General features: G+C 38.2%; 1 protein-coding gene across 1 annotated transcript; it reads left to right on the top strand.

Annotated features, from left to right (window-relative positions):
- Positions 1 to 14,508: 14,508 nt before the first annotated feature.
- Positions 14,509 to 16,618, top strand: LOC139854021 (uncharacterized). Its single transcript, XM_071843351.1, has 3 exons — positions 14,509 to 15,375; positions 15,727 to 16,269; positions 16,517 to 16,618. The coding sequence occupies exons 1-3, from the start codon at positions 14,509 to 14,511 to the stop codon at positions 16,616 to 16,618; spliced, it is 1,512 nt and encodes a 503-aa protein (XP_071699452.1).
- The last annotated feature ends 2,650 nt before the right edge of the window (positions 16,619 to 19,268 follow it).

The following is a 19,268-nucleotide window of genomic DNA, read 5'->3' as shown; positions in this document are numbered from 1 at the left end:
CGTTCGTGCTGCTTCGCACAACGTACGATTACGTCGTTTGACTACTCCATTTTGTTGGGGGGTCCGAGCAGTAGAGAACTGTTGTTCAATGCCTTTGTCTTTCAAATAACTATCAAGCGGGTCATTCTTAAATTCCGTCCCATTATCAGTTCTGATGCTCTTAACATGTTTGTTAAAAGAGCGTTGAATCTTTTTAATGAATTCAATGATAATGGCGGGGGTTTCTGACTTAGTTCGCAAAAGAAAAATCCATGTAAACCGGGTATAGTCATCAACAATGACAAGCACATGTTTCTTGCCACCGAGGTTAGAAATACGCATGGGTCCACATAAGTCCATATGCAATAATTGCAAAGACGATGAAGTACTGGGGTTTTACTTAAGCGGATGATTAGTCCGTTTCAGCTTACCAATCGCACATGATGGACACACATGATGCTTATCATATTGAAAGGTTGGAATACCATCAACTAAATCTTTAGAGACTAGTCGATTGATACCCTTGTAATTCAGGTGTGACATCCGATGATGCCATAACCATGAATTTTCTTTGGTAGAACGAGTGGCCAAACACATGGTTGCATGTGATAGTGCATCATTGAGGTCAATAGTATATAGTGAAGCACAACGTTTACCAACAAGAAGATCATTCCCTCCGGTGGATTGCACCGAGCATTGTCGACGTTCAAACAAAACTTTGAGATCTCCATCGCAGAATTGGCTCACACTAAATAAACTGCACCCCAAACCCTCAACATATGAAACCCGTTTGATTGTTATGCCATTTTGCACAAAATCTCCGTAACCCATTATTGTTGCAATCTCATCATTTCCGAATGTAACCGTTCCTAGGAATTTGTCAATGAAGTTGACAAGCAAGGATTTATCGCCCGTCATGTGTCGAGAACAACCGGAATCAATATACCAAACACGGACGTCGAAACCCTGTAAATATAAATTTCCTAGAGTTTAGGTACCCAAAGTTTTTTGGGTCCTTTTCGGTTAGTACCAACAATAAACTTTGGATTAACAACAAACTTTGGATCAATGATGAAATAATCACGTAAAGCATCATGCAGTTTAGACAATAAAGCATCATTTAAAACCACATTACATGAAGCATCATACGCAATATCAATCTTTACATCGTTATCAGAAGTCTTAACACACAATTTATTCCAAGTAGATGTTTTGTTCACAGACGAAAATTGAAAAACATGAGATGATTTCCTAGGCCGACTAGCAGATTGCTTTGGTTTGGTTGCTACTTTCTTAGTCGTGGACTTAAGAACCCATACAGATTTGTAATTCAAGTTTGGATTATGACCTGTGACACGAAAAACACCTTTGTTAGTTAGACGTCCAAACTTTTCAGTTGACACATGAGATGACTGATTTTACAGAATTTTCAATTTGATTGTACGTTCTTTTGCATCATACTCACTTAAATTAGGTTTAGAACTTATGTGTGTTGTGGACTTAACTGATTTCTTTAAAAGACTCTCTTTTGAAGTTTTTGTCATAGGAATCATAGGAATCTTTTCAGTTAACACAGAACCATTTGGAGAATGAACCTTTTTAACAATATACTGAGTTATAGAAACAACTTTCGAACCATGATTGCCAAATTGAGAACGTAGAGGATTTTTAAGAATAGTAATGGGTTTTACATCCTTAGATGTTGTTGTTCCCTTCCCCTTCTTAGTAATCCCACCAGTACATTCAAGCACATTAGTTGCAACATTAGACGTTTGCTTAAGTGTGTTAGCCTGTTTCATTTGAATTATCTTTTGTTTTAAGCTTTTAATCTCAAGACATAATTCTTCAGCAGAAACTATCACTTCACTCTCCTTAAAAGCATAAGTACATTCTTTCTTAGGCAGTGAAGGCAATTTATCACACAAAGCAAGCATTTGTTCGAATGATTGGCACTTAAGTTGCAAGTCAATATTCTCTTGTTCAAGTTGAGCTACTATACGATTCAAATTACGTACAACAGGCAAATGCAAGTAATAATCATGCAAAGGATCAAGTTGACTTTCAAAATCTATCAAAGGTTCAATGTTCGGTTCATCCTGAGGTTCTACTTTATCATCTAAAGAATTTTGACCTAGAGAATCTGTCTCAAAGAAGACAGTTAGTTCATGTGCTAGGTCTGCACGGAAAACATCATCTGGACATGCAGTTAAAGTTGGTAGAATTGGTTTCACATCAAAAATTGGTTCATCAAACACCTCATCTATTGCAGTAATGCTAGAACTAGGTTTGTTAAACACTTCATTCTCAAGCATTAAAATGTATTTCTCTAGCATGAGTGTTGGGATATAAACCAGTCTACGCTTAGGTACATAATCTTCACGTTGCATGTTCTTTTCAGTTTCAACAAGATTTTTCAAGAAATCAGGATTCTATTTACCTATCTTAGCATTGATTTTTTCATACATTAAGCTAATTTGATGGTATTTCCTAGATTTACGATTTACAATAATATCATCAAAATCAGCATCAGAAGCATGTACAAAATGCGATGGTAAACCAGCTTGAAAATAATCAGAATGATATAATCCTGGAATCTTTTTGGAAGCATCTTCCAAAATTTTCGGATCTTCATAACCCAACCCCCACTTTTCACCATGAATCATTTTTGGTCTATTCATGAAAATCGTTTGTTTTGAAAGTTCCATATCCATGATAGCTTTGGATTGCTCTGTTCGATAGATTTTTTCCTCATATCGAGCAAGTTGTGCTTTCATTTGAAAAGATTCTTTTGACAATAAAGAAATTTTAGTGTTCTTTTCAATTATGGTGTTTTCTAATTGAACGATTTTCTTGTTTAGTTTTGAAAGTGTGGGTTCATGTTGGTTTTTCAAATCAGAAAGATCTTTTTCTAAAAATTGAACTTTTTCTGCAAGTCGTTCCGATTTTAAACGATAATCAGTTCTTTCAACTTTAATTGGATGAATTGTCTTTTTCAGATCTTCCAACTCAGTTTCCTTAGAGTTGAGTTAGAGAGTCAATTGTTGCACATCCGTTTGCAATTTGGATGAGGAAGGTCTGGTCTCATTCATTTTGATTTTATCTTTTAAAACTTTATTTTCAGATTTTAAGCCTTTGACTTCTTTTGACATTGAGACCAGATTCTTCATCAAGTCATTTTGCATTTTTATAAAATCAGGTGAGATTTCAGATGATTGTACCTCATCATCATTGGATGTTGAGTCAGAATTCTCCATTGCTTCCTTAGCTTTGATGAGCTTTGTCACCTTGCAAACATTTGCATGTTCCACCTCTGAATCTGAATCGTCAGTCCAGTTAAACCAAGTATCATCAACCGGTTTTAGCTCTCCCCCAGTTTCCACAATCTTAGCCATCAACATTTTCTTCTTGTAGTAAGCTGCATCCTTCTTCTTAGGCATCTTGCACTCACGAGAGTAATGACCAGCTTTGCCACAATTGAAACAAATTGAATCTTCCTTTTTGGAATCATCAGCACGTTGTTGTTTAGATTAATCAGCTTTCTTGTAGTACGAGGAAGATGACGAGTTTTTGCGTTGATTGCTTGATTTGCCTTTAATCTTGTGTTTGTTTAAGGCTTTTGTGAACATGGCTGCCATCTTGACTAATTCAAGATGAGAATCATCAACATCAGAAAGATTCAAATCTTCTGAATCAGTTGATTCTTCAACAAGCACTTTCTTGGACAAGCTTTTGGAAGACGTCAACGATTTGCTCTTCTTTTTAGCAATTAGGGCAAGTGGATCGCCCGGAGAAGACTCTTTCCTTCCTTCTTGAAGTTTAGACACTTCAGGTTGGTAATGCATAAGAACTCCAACAAGCTCATAAATAGTCAACTTGTCAATCTCTTTAGTAGATCGAACAATGGTTCCATAAGGAAGCCAATCAGCATTGAGCTTTTTGAGAAACTTCATGTTGACTTCAGCATTTACTTTTATGATCTTGCACCTTTTCAACTCATTGAGAACACCATTGAAACGACGATAGGTATCCTTGAGTGATTCATCAGTTTCCTGCTTGAAATCTTCATAGAATCCCAGAGCCTTATTCAATTTAGTAACGTCTGACATGTCATAACCTTCTTGCTGTCGTTTGATCTCATCCCATATATCTTTTGCTGTTGTGTTGCTATCAACATTTTCAAACAATTCATACGGGATAGCTTGCATAACAATATTCTTTGCCTCTATGTCACCCTGAGCTCTCTCACGGTTATCACCAGAAAGTTCATAGACTGGAATTGGCATACCAGTATCCGGATGATAATCAACAACTGGACCATCTCTCAGAGAAGCCCAAATGTGTTTTGCTTTCTTACCCTTATAGTCTATGTACTGAGTGATACGGTGAAGCCACTGAGTGTATTTGCCATCAAACAACACTGGAGGACGGGAATCTGATCCAATGATCAAAGTATCTTGAGTAGACATCTTGAAAATGAGGTAGATTCGGTAAAGATTCTGTATTACACAAATCTAAGATGAAAAATCACAACAATCTAATCAGAATGTCAGATTCTGTAACAGATTCGGTACTGTAGCAGATTCGGTAAAGTAGCAGATTCGGTAAAGATTCTGTATATCAGATTCTGTAAAAGAAACTGATCAGAAATACAAGAGACACACCCAGATTCAGTATAGATTAGGTAATCACAAGAATTGTAGCCTGTAACCACTTAAAATAATGGATTAAGTGATACAGAAACTCGGATTCTGTATATGATTTGGTAGTCAGATTCTGTATGAATTTGAAGTTCAAACTCAATTCAATCCTTTTGAATTAGATTCTATAACCTTGCTGCACAAGGAAACACGTTAGTATCACACAAAATATCAAAGATACCGAAAGTATAGGATACCGAATCTCAACTGTAGCAGTTGACAATACCGAGTCTAAGTTTAAAACTTAGAAATATGACAGAATCCTTTCTCAAACCACACCAATTAGCTGCGTATAATCAAACCGAATGTGATAGAATCACAATCACACCACAATCTGCAACACTTAAGATGAATTTAAGTAATGAAGCAGACTCGGTATGACAGTTACGATACCGAGTGTTGATCAAATCTTCAAAACTTAATGAATTGAAGAAATTGAACCGTCGGAAATGTGATTTAACACCTCACGAACACAACTGAATCCTTAAATCTTCATAAAAATCCAGAATCAAGCTTGAATTAAGCAATACCGAGAGTTTTAGCCACAAACTCTAAAAATCAACTTGATTCTCCATAAATGATGATCGAAACTATTTCTAAAATACCTAATGCACCTTTGCTGAACTTATCACAAGAATCTGAACGTCAGATTATCAAATTCGATGATACCGAATGTGATTCAAAATACCGAGAGTAATCAGATTCTGTAATCTACAATCTCTGGATCGATATAGTGATGTAGAATCACTTCCTGGAAGCTCTGATACCAAATGATAGGTCAGATCATGTTGAGATTGAGAGAAATGATAAGATAAAGAGAGATTCGGTATGTAAGCATGAGACTCGGTATTAGAGAGAATCGGTACAATTACATTCCACAGCTTCTAGAACTCGGTTACAATGTAATGGCTATCTAATTAGGACTACATAGGTTCCTTATATAGCCCTCTTCTAAGGAACCTTCATTTAAGCTTATTTTCACATTAACACTATACAACTTCGGGGTCCTAACAAAGTCCATTGTTATTCCTTCCCACTTCCATTGCGGGATTTAGGGTTGACGAAGTAACCCAGACGGCTTCTGATGTTCAGCTTTGATCTTGGAACAAGTTAAACACTTTCCAACATATTCTGCAACATCCCTTTTGAGGTTTGGCCACCAATATTGAACCTTGAGGTCGTGGTACATCTTACCAGCTCCTGGATGAATCGAATACCTTGACTTATGAGCTTCGTCTAGAATAAGGCTCCGTAAATCTCCATAACTAGGCACCCAGATTCTTCTGGTAAAGTATCGAAGTCCAGTCTCTTGGACCTCAAATCGAGAAACGAGAATGTTCAAGTGCTCTTGAGAAATATTCTCCTCCTTGAGAGCCTCTTCTTGAGCTACGCGGATCTGACTATTGAGATTCGTTTGAATGGTGATGTTCAAGGCATGGATACAAAGTGGTACCGTTCTTTCCTTTCGGCTTAAGGCATCGGCTACAACATTTGCCTTGCCAGGGTGGTAACGAAGTTCACAATCGTATTCGTTCAACGTCTCGATCCATCGATGCTGTCTCATGTTCAATTGCTTTTGATCAAAGATGTGTTAGAGGCTTTTGTGGTCGGTGAAGATAGTACTCTTGGTTCCATACAGATAGTGTCTCCACAGTTTGAGTGCAAAGATAATGGCTCCAAGTTCAAGATCGTGAGTAGTGTAGTTTCGCTCGTGAATCTTCAATTGTCAGGAGGCGTAAGCAATAACCTTCTTTCGTTGCATCAATACACACCCAAAACCTTGTCGGGAGGCATCACAATATGCAACGAAGTCATCACTGCCTTCGGGAAGGGATATAATAGGAGTTGTGGTTAACTTCTGCTTCAGGGTTTGGAATGCCGACTCTTGCTCGGTTTCCCAAACAAACTTCTTCCCCTTGTGAGTTAACGCAGTCAAAGGACGTGCAATAAAAGAGAAACCTTCGATGAATCTACGATAATAACCGGTGAGGCCTAAGAATTAGCGGATATGAGTAGGAGTAGTGGGGGTTTCCCACTTGCTGATAGCTTCGATCTTTGCGGGATTGACTTTGATACCCTGATCGCTCACGATATGATCGAGAAATTGAACTTCCTTCAACCAAAATTTGTACTTAGAGAATTTGGCATAAAGTTGCTCTTGTCTCAAGAGTTCTAGAACGAGTCGAAGATGTTGCTCATGTTCTTCTTCGCTTTTGGAATAGATGAGGATATCATCTATGAAGACGATAACGAACTTGTCCAGGTACGGTTTGCATACACGGTTCATGAGATCCATAAACACGGCAGGTGCGTTGGTTAAACCGAATGGCATCACGAGAAACTCATAATGACCATAACGAGTTCGGAATGCAGTCTTCAGCACATCACTCTCCTTCACCCTCAACTGGTGATAACCTGATCGCATATCAATCTTGGAGTAAACACTGGATCCTTGTAGCTGATCGAAAAGATTGTCAATCCTGGGAAGGGGATACCGATTCTTGATCGTCAACTTGTTCAGTTCACGATAATCGATACACATGCGGAAAGATCCATCCTTCTTCTTCACGAACAAAACAGGTGCGCCCCAAGGCGATGAACTAGGTTGGATAAACCCTCGGTCTAGCAATTCCTGTAGTTGACTCTGCAACTCTTGAAGTTCGGAAGGTGCAAGTTGATAAGGTGAGCGAGCTACAGGTGCAGCTCCTGGCACTAGATCGATCTGAAACTCTACTGATCTCGGCGGTGGTAATCCAGGCAACTCCTCTGGAAAGACGTCGGAAAATTAGTTCACAATTCGCACATCATCCACGCTCCTCTCTTCAACTTCTAGCTTCTTCACATGTGCCAGAATAGCAAAGCGCCCCTTCTTCATAACCTTTTGTGCCTTCAAGCAACTAATAAGGTTCAGCTTCGGGCTACATCTATCTCCGTAAACAATCAGTGGCTCACCATCTTCGCGAGGTATACGAAGAATCTTCTCACCACAGATAACTTCACCTCTTACCTTGGACAACCAGTCCATACCGACAATCACATCAAAACTTCCCAACTTGATAGGTATTAGATCAATCTCAAAATCCACTTCGGCTAGGTTGATAATACCTCCTCGGCCAATTTGGTCAACTTTCTCATGTTTTCCATTGGCTACCTCAACAAACATACTCTCCTCCAAAGGTACTAACGACCAATCTATCTTAGAGCAAAAGTGTCTACATACATAACTCCTATCGGGACCAGTATCAAACAGAACAGAAGCTAATAGTTTATTGATTGTGAATGTACCTGTAACCAAGTCAGGATTCTCGCGGGCATCTCTTGCGTTCATGTTGAAGGATCTTTCACGTGCTGGCCCGCCATCCTTCTTCTTGTTGGGACATTCATTCCTGAAGTGGCCCTGCTATCCGCACTCATAGCACTTCCTTGGTCCATTTGGGTTTGTCCTCACAGCTGGGGCAGTGATCTTACAATCTCTGCCGATGTGTCCAATCCTTTTGCACTTCTCACACACTACGTTGCATTGTCCAGTATGATGTTTGTAGCATCTCTTACACTGAGGAAGGGTACCTTTGTAGTTAGGGTTTGAGCTATGATTTGGGTTCGGGTTCCTCCAGTCGTTGTTCCCTTTGAAATTCTCATACCACTTAACTGGTTTCTGGTTAAAACCTTTTCCCTTGTTTCCGTCCCACTTACGTTTCCCATTACTAGTTCCCGATTCTGATTTCGCCTTCTCTGGCTCTTGGCAGGTAATTTGATTCATCAGGGTGTGTGCCATACGCATAGCTTCTGAGACATTCGCTGGTTTCGATGAAGTGACATTTCCTTGAATGTCCTTGGGGAGTCCCCACAGATACCTCTCCATCCGCTTGTACTCCGGAGTAACCATTATGGGACACATCAATGCTAACTCCAAGTACCTTCGGTTATAGCCATCAAGATCAGTTCCTACAACTTTCAATTCTCAAAACTCCGCTTCCATCTTCTGAATTTCTGTCTTGGGGCAGTACTCCTCGATCATAGCCCTCTTAAAATCTTCCCATGGTGTAGCATAAGCTTCATCAATTCCCTGAGCTTGGGCAAACGTATTCCACCAAGTCAAAGCGCCATCTGACAAAGTGCAGGATACGAACTTAGTCTTATTCCCCTTGGAGCAGTTACTCACACGGAACACAGATTCCAACTTCTCAAACCATCCCGTCAGCCCAACTGGCCCTTCTGTTCCACTGAAATTGTGGGGCTTGCAGCTCTGGAACTCCTTGTAAGTACACCCATTTTGAACAGCTGGGTTAGCCGGTGGAGCTGGAGCAGGGTTGGCATTCGCTATAGTCGCGGCTACTCGAGTAGCTATCATCTCCTCGATCTGAGCTACGATGTGGATTTCTCTCGGACCTCTTCCGTTAGCCATCGATCTTCCAAACAAAATTTTTGACTTAAGTCAAAATCCAATGATCGGTAACGTCATAGCATAAGGTAAACAGTACGGAAGCAACACAACACATGATAACTAAGCATGGCAACAAGCAGCATGTAGCACAAAAGCCAACGTGTAATAAACACCGTACAACAATTAAGCAGCAGTAATTCCATTCATAATAAGAAAGTTACGTACAATGGCATGAGGTTCGTACATTACATTAATGAAAAACAGGAAACTACAAATGAAATACATAAGGAAATCTAATACAATAGTCCTAGGGCGAAGGTGGGTAAATGATGTCCATCAGGAGGGACATCTGATCCTCGAGCTCAGTTACCCGAGCACGGAGGGCATGCACTTCCCTCGTCAGTTCCTCGACGACGGGGGATGCTGGTGGGGCAGGTCGTGCAGATGGTGCAGATGGTGCAGATGATGCAAATGTAGACGGCACAGTGCGGGCGGTCATACTCACGAATGGATCGGGAGGATACGGTACGACCCTCTTACGGGCTGTGACCCTAACCAACTGTCCATGTGCATCCATGAAAAATCTACCTCTGTTAACCCCTGGAATAACAGTACCATCGAAACGATACCGCTTCTTCGGCGGGGTAGAGTGCGGCTGCACGGACTCCTCCTCTGGGTCCTCCTCAGAATCCTCCTCGGGATTCTCCTCGCTGAAGTCGTCAGATGATGATCCATCTGAATCGTCGGAAGGTAATACAGGATCATCGCGGGCTGGAAAAACATCTGGTCGGTGGTCATAAGTCGATATCTTCCTGGTGAAATTGGTACAACACATCCATCAGCGGTGCGTCTAGCCCAATGTCCATGCTCGTTACGAAAAGGATCGTCTACATTTCCCCCAAGGATCACAGTACCACCGGAATGGTGCTATGGCTCTCGGAGTCTAGGGCTGGGTGGTGCTGGAGTCATCTCGGGATCCTCGTCTCCGTCTGAGACGTCCATCAGGTCAAGCACGAGTCCACTATCTCCAGAAGGCGAATCGCCAGAGTCGTCGAAGGGTAATGGTGAGTCAGCAACAATAGTAGGCAAGGCAACAGTCGTCTCTGAGTCACTCTCGAGGTCAAAGGTCATGGGCAGCATGTCTGACATCTGAACAAGGAAAAATAACTTTTTCCATGTCAGTAAGATATATAGCAAGCACGTAATCAGGCACTACAGCATCCTAGCAGTACATAGCATGGCAATCGTAATAGTATTAAACAAAAGTAACATGCAATCGAAAGCAGACAGTAGCATGCGGTAACGAGGATAAGCAATAGCATACAGCAAGTTCACATAGCAGGAAGGGTAAGCAATAGCATGCAGCAAGATCATACGGCAATATAAGTAAGCAGTAACATGCAGCAGTAGTAAGCAGTAACAAGTAAACGAGCAAGTTGTAGATTAGTCCTATTAATGAATCCTACTTTGTCTGGTCTAGACTCACTAATGCAACCTAATTCCCTACAACCAATGCTCTGATACCAAATGTGACACCCCGTACAAAACCATCGTGTACGGTTCATCAACAACAGGATCATTACAAGGTCAAACACTATATGTTGTTTGAAAACTAGTTTTGTATACATAAAAAGATAGCGTTTTACAAAAGATAACGTGCTTCCTATGAATAGAAGCGTTAACATAAGTACGTGACCCAAAGGTCGTTACAAAGCTATTATTTAAAAATAACGTAAGTTACGAATGCAAAAGAAAAGTTCCATGATTGAGACATCTCTAAGTAATGCAGCGGAAATCTAATACAGCAGGTCCATAATAGCAAGTTTATAACACCAAGGCAGCACGTCTAACAGCGAAAGCAACATTGTCTAAGCACCTGAGAAATACACGCTTAAAAGTCAACACGAATGTTGGTGAGCTATAGTTTGTAACCAGTAAAGTAATGTAGACCACGAGATTTCAGTGCTTCAATCAGCAGTTTGAATCAGTATGAAAAGTATATGCTTAACTGTGGGCACCCGATAACTAGACTTAACGTATGTATATCACCCCCTAAAAGTGCACTTGGCGAGTGCGTTTGTCCTCGAAGTATTAAACACCCGTTATCTGCTAGCGCGACTAGCCCGAGTGGGGTTGTCAAACCCTATGGATCCATATCTAAGATTCGCGTTCACGGTTAGGAAACCAATGATTAAACGTTACCGAGCTAAGGGGAATCTTTGTGCCGTTTTGTAACCCACACATATATAAAGTTTAAGTACTCGTGTCTAGTATGTAAAACGTAAAAAGCGCATGTATTCTCAGTCCCAAAAATAGTAAAAAGTAGTAAGGGATGCTATAACTCACAGTGAATAAGCAGTAAAAGTCGATATGAAACGTATGCAGGTAGTAAGTCGGTCCGAAAGGTCGTCAACATAATTCAAAGGTCACTAGGTCAGTATGTTGTCCCCAAAATTTTAAAAGTGAATAAATTACGTTTAAGTGTCATCATCAACATCATCATTATCATCATCATTCATCAAAACTAAGGTAAGTTTAACAAGAATAGAGATCGAAACAAAAGGCTGACTTCGGACAGCTGTTATGACATCTATGCAAATCGAAAAGACACGTAGTCAGGGGCCATGGCTCCGTATGTGAGTCCTCTAACCGCTGACCAATTTTCAGAACCTAACTCGTCTTCGTTTGACCGTGGCGACGGTTTAAGTGCGAGTAGGTCAGAAATTTCAGCACAACGTTACAAAGGCGTAGTGACTTTCGGAAGGCTATAAATCCTAAACCGTATATCGGATTAAGTCGAGGCCTAAACAAAAAGTCATCTAATCGAAACAAACTATCCGAAAATCAATTTTACAGAAGTCCAGAAGTCTGATCAGACCCCGAAAAACAGCAAACAATTGCTCTGGTGGGTTTCTTGGTGCTTGATGCTCATCACGGTTCTCATCCTTGATGCGTGTAAGCTTCAAGTGTACAACTCATTAATGTGTTAGCATCACTTTGACCAAGATTCAACCATCAACACACAACATGTTAAGACCAAATAAGAATATAACTCACTTAAGAGTTTTAGAAGGATGATGAACCACGGTTACATCATATTGTTAGTCTTAAAACAAATACAAGTTCTATTTACAACTAAAGTTACAAACTTTCCATCAATCAAACAAGTATGAACACAAATTTGATCAAACAAAGTAATGGAACCCTAAGCTAGAGAGCTTGGATCCTTTTCACACAATTTATAAGATTACAAAGCTAGAAAGCTTGAATCTTTGGTGTTCTTGAAGATCTTGAAGCATAAAGCTTAGATCTTCAAGATACATGAAGATCATAAACACAAGTTTTGATCTTTATAACAAAATAATGAGATCATAAGTTAGAAAACCTAGATCCAACAAAAGAAATGAAGATTCAAAGCTAGAAAGCTTGAATCTTGGTTGTTCTTGAAGATCCTTGAAGCATGAAGCTAGGTCTTCAAGTTACATGAAGATTACAAACACAAGTTTGAATCTTTACAACAAAATAAAGAGATTAAAAGCTACAAGATTTAGATCTACAAAATAGGTGAAGATTCAAAGCTAGAAAGCTTGAATCTTCCATGTTCTTGAAGGATTCAAATCCATGTTTAAATCTACAAGATATAACAAGATCTAAAAGCTAAAGAGCTAGATCCAATGATGATGATGATGTCGTGAATGAGAAGGGAAGAAGAAGAAGAATAAAGTTTAAAACTTACACTTTTTAGAGTGAGAAAGACTAGAGAGAGAATTAGAGAGTAAGTGTGTGTAAATTGTAAATGAAATCAAGTGTGAAATGAATGGGATAAGCTTGGTATTTATAGGAGGTGAGGGTATGGGGAGGGGATGGTGGCCGTGGGTTTGGTGGGGGGATAAGGGGGACACCTTTTTGCTTTTTGGTTAATGGTTGTCTAAAGTTGGTGTTTATGTTAGGATCTCATGCAACATTAAGGATAATGGTTAACAAAAATGCTAGTATGTTCCCTCTAATAAATGGGCATTTGTCTTACATTAATATGGGTCACTAACTAATAATAATTGGGCTAATTAAATAGTCCACTAGCTAGTGTAGGGTGAGCTAAAGTCCAACAAGGTAGAAAGTCCAACAAGACTAACTAGTGTGCTCTAGTAAATTACTAAGGGTAATTAAGCATCCAAAACCCCAAGTAATTGTTATTATAAAATAACAATTAGTATTTCGTAGTCATAATATTCCGGTTATGACCAAAGTTAAACGTGTACACAGTACGCAGTTCGTTCTAAACATCAAGTGACACTAACGGTCATAAAGGCTTTCGGGGATCAAGTTAATTACCCTACGTACTTAAAGGCACGTTTAAACATATAAACGAAAGTAATCCACATGTAGTAAGATCCCAGAATATAATATAGCTTAGTACGCACAAATACGCAGTTTCGTGAAAGCAAAAAGCACAAAAGCAAGTCGAAAAAGTCGGGTCGTTACAGTATGTGATATTTATTATTAAACATAGCCGTTTCATGGATTTGTAACAAGCACTTAAGTATACCGATTTGTGCCCAGGTATTGAACATATAGCCAAAAGGGTAATATAATCATTTATGTTCTGTATTCAGATCAAAAAAGAAACAAGATTTATTAACATGGAAGTTATTATAAACATACAATTTTATATAAATAATATAAAATGGCATTGTTTCCAAACAAGACTAAATATAAAAAAAAATGGTAAATAGCCCGTAAATCTTATCCGATCTAAGATAAAATTGAGTGAGTAAGTGAACAGAGATGATAATGAGTTTTGTACAAGTTATACCGCACAAGTTTTCTACAGCTTCATGTTTTTTATTTACTCGAGTAATATTAGTAAAATGTAAAATGATAAAAATACCCTCATATGTTTGTCATGTGATCTGTTTTAACGAACAAAACTTAGCAATCGTTAACTTCAAGGTCATCCGTGAGATATCTTAATAGATCGAGAGGTTAACGAGTCAAGAAAAAAAAATTAAGGTCACCTACGCTTTTTGATACAAAGTTGAAGGATCAACAACGAAATTTTGTAATTTAGAAACTAAGCATGAACAGTATAATTTCAAGAAAGTTAGATCTATCGATGTAATTTATTTTAAAAATAATAATCAGTCAAGCTTGTTTCAATTTGAAATTTACTCCAATCTATTTTAATTGGGAAAAATTGTTAACCTATAATTTATGTGAAAAAGAGGGGATTGGATGAATTCAAATTTGTGGGAGCCTATATTTTTTGATTGGTAGTATCAAAATTAGTAACAAATCTTCAATTTTCTCCCTCACAACATCCGAATATCACTCACCACCCAAATCATCCTCCTTCATGCCTCTGTCTTTTGTCCAAACCTTAACCAAGTTTTGCCAATTAGCTACATAGCAAAGCAATGGGTATACCACCCAACCACATCCACCACTGTAATGGCTTCCGCTGCTGCCGCCCAACACCGCCATCATTCTAACATTATCACCGCCCGTTCTACCGTCTCCTGGCTCTTCCTATCCTTGCTCTTCCTTTACGTCATTTACTATTCAACCATCTTATTCGAACCCGCCCCTACCTTCACAACCACCATCAAAACTGCCACTAACGACTGCCTAGAGTCCGATCACCGCCTCAAAACTCTCGAAACCAACACCACCAAACCTGAAAGTGAAGTTTTAACGATCCAACCACAGATACAACGGTTTGATACCGAACTCAAACACATCGCTTTCGGCATTGCAGCCTCGTCCAGGCTATGGCGGACAAGACGGGAATACCTAAAGCTATGGTGGAGGCGCGGGGAGACCCGAGGGGCTGTTTGGCTAGACAAACATGTAAGAACATCGAAAGACGATAATTTACCTGACATCCATATATCCGAGGACACCTCGAATTTTTCATACACAAACCCGAACGGTGATAGATCGGCCATACGTATATCCAGAGTTGTATCAGAAACACTTAGGTTGGGAATGAAAGATGTTCGGTGGTTCGTTATGGGAGATGATGACACTGTATTTATTGTTGAGAATTTAGTGAGGATTTTGTCTAAATATGATCATAATCAATTTTACTATATCGGGACAACGTCGGAAAGTCATTTTCAGAACATGTTGTTTTCGTATGGGATGGCTTTCGGTGGTGGCGGGTTTGCCATTAGTTACCCTTTGGCTGTCGAATTAGAGAAGATGCAGGATCGGTGTCTTAAACGGTATCCTGGTTATTATGGAAGTGATGATAGAATGCATGCTTGTATGTCTGAACTTAATGTCCCTCTCACTAAAGAACCAGGTTTTCACCAGGTTAGTCCTAAACACAACTAGATAATAATCAGGGCCTTATAAGCGTTAATTTTTTTCAATACACAAACTTTATTAAACTCATGATCTCTAAACTAGCTATTTGCAATTTAAAAAATCTTTTTCTTTATGATATTCCACTATAATATATAGTAGTACATCACTACATGCCTTTTTATATTTTTGGGGCATTTAAAAATTTGTGGCCCTATTCCTATTCAGTTGCACACTTTTCACATGCATCGGAGACGCCTCTGATAATAATCATACATATGTTCAAAATTTTCTCCGGATAATTAACAAGAAACATGTCAAACGCGTATTTACTGATTTTGTGTTTTACAAATTTTGCAGTATGATGTCCATGGAAATCTATTAGGTCTATTAGCAGCCCATCCAGTAACTCCGTTAGTCTCACTGCACCATTTAGATGTAGTCGACCCAATATTCCCGGGCATGCCCAGAGCACACGGAATCAAACAATTACTAGAATCCGCAAAGTATGATTCAGCCAGTATTATACAACAATCCATCTGTTATGAAAAGAAAAAAGAATGGTCTATTTTAGTCTCATGGGGTTTTGCAATTCAAATTGTACGCGGAATCTTATCGCCAAGAGAGCTTGAGACACCTACTCGCACATTCCTAAATTGGTACAAAAGGCTTGATTATACAGCTTATTCATTCAACACTAGGCCTGTTACAAGGAACCCGTGTCAGAAGCCTTTTGTGTATTATATGAGTTCAACAAGGTATGACAAAGCTAGGGGGAAGATTATTGGGATATATACTCTTCATAGAGAACGCTATCCTTATTGCAAATGGAAAATGGAATCTCCTGAAACGGTTGATACGATTGTGGTCTTAAAAAAGGAAGATCGCAGTCGTTGGACAAAGGTACATATACATACACTATTTGATTATATTAAATGGATAAGCTTTTTCCTGTATTGATCTCTACTAAAAACATGCCACCCATGTTAGTTATGTTTCTTTCGGACTCTTTTACTAGATATACAGAGTACTTAATGTAACATATTCAGATGGGGAGGAAGGGTTTATGTATTAAAGATTCATTAATAAACCTTGAGATAATTTTAAGCTATTGCATCCATTTTTTAACTCATTCTTTGTTTTATTGCAGGCACCAAGAAAGGATTGTTGCAGGGTCTTGCCAGCTAATAAGAAGGGAATTATGTACTTGTGGGTTGGCAATTGCCGAACAAATGAGGTTATCGAGTTGTAGAATAGTATAAGGGTGTCCTAGTTTCTCATACACGTATCTCCCCAAATCATATACTTGGACGGCATAAAGGAATAAGGCTCAAAGCCAGATCTGAAAATTAAAGAATATAGAGCCTTGAAACATGTTTCCCACCTTCCAAATATATTCATCAGCAACATAAGTTCACATTGATTAGTCATTGTACAAAATTGTTGGAAATTTTATTTTTATTTCTCTCATTTCCTTTTATTTTGGTGCACATCTCGTGTAAACCATAGATCAAAGATAGCAATATGAACTTATATACTCTTATTCTATGTATCTCCTATTTTAGTCTAATCATACCCGAATTAAATGAAAGCGAAATGTGTAGCTATTTAACAATTTCTTTATACAGTACTTCAGAGAAGAGTGAAAGATCTTTACCTTGACCAGCCTTTTCCACTAAGCTGTGGTGCATCTTCCTTACTTGCGCTTGAATATGAGCGTCTTGATCAATGCGAGCAGGAATTAGAGATTTGCGTCATGGGAAATGGAGAATGGTACATTTGGCTCGTTTGAATTTAAAAACAACTCATTAGCTCATGAGAACCAGAGAATAAGGCACTTGGCTCATGAGGAACTAATAAATATTGATACGGCCTGCCTAAATCCGATTGTGGGTATGGGCCCGTTAGGATTTTCAGCCACAAATCGTGCAAATGGACACTATTTTGGCAAAAAAAAACCAAAAAAAAAAAAAAAAAAAAAAAAAAAAAAAAAAAAAAAAAAACTTATACTGAACTTAGGTCTTTTCACCAAAGGTGTAAAAAATCTTGCAAAATACAATAATCAAAACATGTCAGGATCGCTATACACATGAAAAGATAACATAGACTACTCTATCGAACAAACCACACATCTAAGCCAATCAAGGGGTAAAACAATCCCCACCCTTAAATATCAAACTAAGACACACAAACAAACAAACACACAAACAAACAAATAACGTCGACCTAAACACAAATACACCAAAAAGGCAACAATACATCAAACAAATAACCTATCAACCAACATTAATCCGAGAGCGCAAAAGTACTCAAATACCAAGGTTGTCCGCCGCCTTGGTCCTTTTCCTTTTAGTCAATTAATCAATTAAAATAAGAAAAACAAAAATCGTGCAACCATAATTGTTTTCATTATATTACCTCTCTATTTTCTTCACGGATACGACTTCATGAGAAGTTTATGTTGCATTGGTGTGAAAAGAAAAAAGAAAAAAAAAACTTATTGTCAACCCTTTACAACCCTAATCAACGTGAGATGAGTCGTCTAACATGATCGGTTCAAACAAATAAAAAAAACTCTTTTTTGCATCAATGAAATTTTTTTTTTCGTCGTGAAAATTTGTCTGCCTAAATTCGGTTCAATCCTTAGACAAAGAAAGTCATGTCGTAAAGAAAAAAAATAACGCTACACAAAAAGGAGCACTCAATCAATCAATGTGCAACCATAATGTCGAATATCAATATTCTTCATGTAACAAATGAGAAAAAATGTTTAATTATTTATTTGATATCTAGTGTTTTATTTCGGTATGGACATTTGCCTCTTTGTCATTCGGACCGTGAGTGAGTATTAGAGTATAATCAGTGATACGGACTGAATTGGATTGTGGATTTGAGTCCGTCAGAATTTCTTGGCATTTTAGGGTTTGTAATTCCATATATTCCTTTTCATATTTACAATTATATCAATATCAATATCAAATGAAACCAAGTTTCATATCAATTCAATATCAATGAACATCAATATTAAAGTAATAAAGTAATTAAAGTAATACTCACCTTGTTTTATTTTTAAGACCATTTGTAGTGGAGATGAGTGTTGATTTATGGTGTTGTTGTTTTTTGCATTTTTTTTTTATCAGTAAAATGTGTTTGCTTTTGTTGTGTTAGTATTGTTAGAGTATTAGAATTATTGGCCTAACCCAATTGCATTGTGGGCTTGGTCCGTTAGAGTTTAGTTTAAGGTTTAATAGTGTGTCCTTTGTAATCTATAAATACCATACTAATAATAAAGGTATGAGGACGGGGTATTTATTCTATAACATGATATCATGAGCAGGTTGATCTTGAGACCTAATTGGCCATGAGCTGCTATCTCTATAACACCCGTCAACTTCTTTATCTTTTTCTTTGTACAATTACGGTCATCAAAAACACAAAAGTACTACTAGGCAGTGTTGTAAAAAACCCGATTACTCGCCGATTAATCTTCGATTAATCATTTTTGGGAGCAATCCGTTCCGATTTTCAAAAATCCGTTTAATTAAACGATCAACGTCAATTGATAGATCAAAATCGAATTTGGTAATCAAAGTCAGTCAAAATCAAAAATGGTGAACATTTTAACATGAATTTAAACTAGAATTTTACAGTTTTGAAACAAAATGAACAATTTTAGACAATTATGTTAAAAATTACTTTGTATTTTTTTTTTCTATAGTTACACATATAATTTTTAAGATTTAATAATTAAATGTATACGGTACAATCCGATTAATCCCCGATTAATCCCCGAATTTCCGATTAATCCTTCCAAAGTCCCGACCGATTAATCTTCGACTAGCGAATTTTGCAACCTTGCTACTAGGTAACCTAATTGTCCATGAGCCGTTGCTTTTGGTGTT

This window comes from Rutidosis leptorrhynchoides, chromosome 6, assembly GCF_046630445.1.
Source record: "Rutidosis leptorrhynchoides isolate AG116_Rl617_1_P2 chromosome 6, CSIRO_AGI_Rlap_v1, whole genome shotgun sequence".
In the NCBI taxonomy this organism is placed as follows: Eukaryota; Viridiplantae; Streptophyta; class Magnoliopsida; order Asterales; family Asteraceae; genus Rutidosis; species Rutidosis leptorrhynchoides.
The sequence above is the reverse complement of the archived record's forward strand: the minus strand, read 5'-3'. Positions and strand labels throughout refer to the sequence as shown.

Excerpts from the sequence above, each read along its gene's own strand:
- LOC139854021 (XM_071843351.1), top strand. The coding sequence starts at position 14,509 with ATGGCTTCCGCTGCTGCCGCCCAACACCGCCATCATTCTAACATTATC. Across the intron at positions 15,376-15,726 it reads AAGAACCAGGTTTTCACCAG|TATGATGTCCATGGAAATCT; the intron begins GTTAGTCCTAAA and ends CAAATTTTGCAG. Across the intron at positions 16,270-16,516 it reads ATCGCAGTCGTTGGACAAAG|GCACCAAGAAAGGATTGTTG; the intron begins GTACATATACAT and ends GTTTTATTGCAG.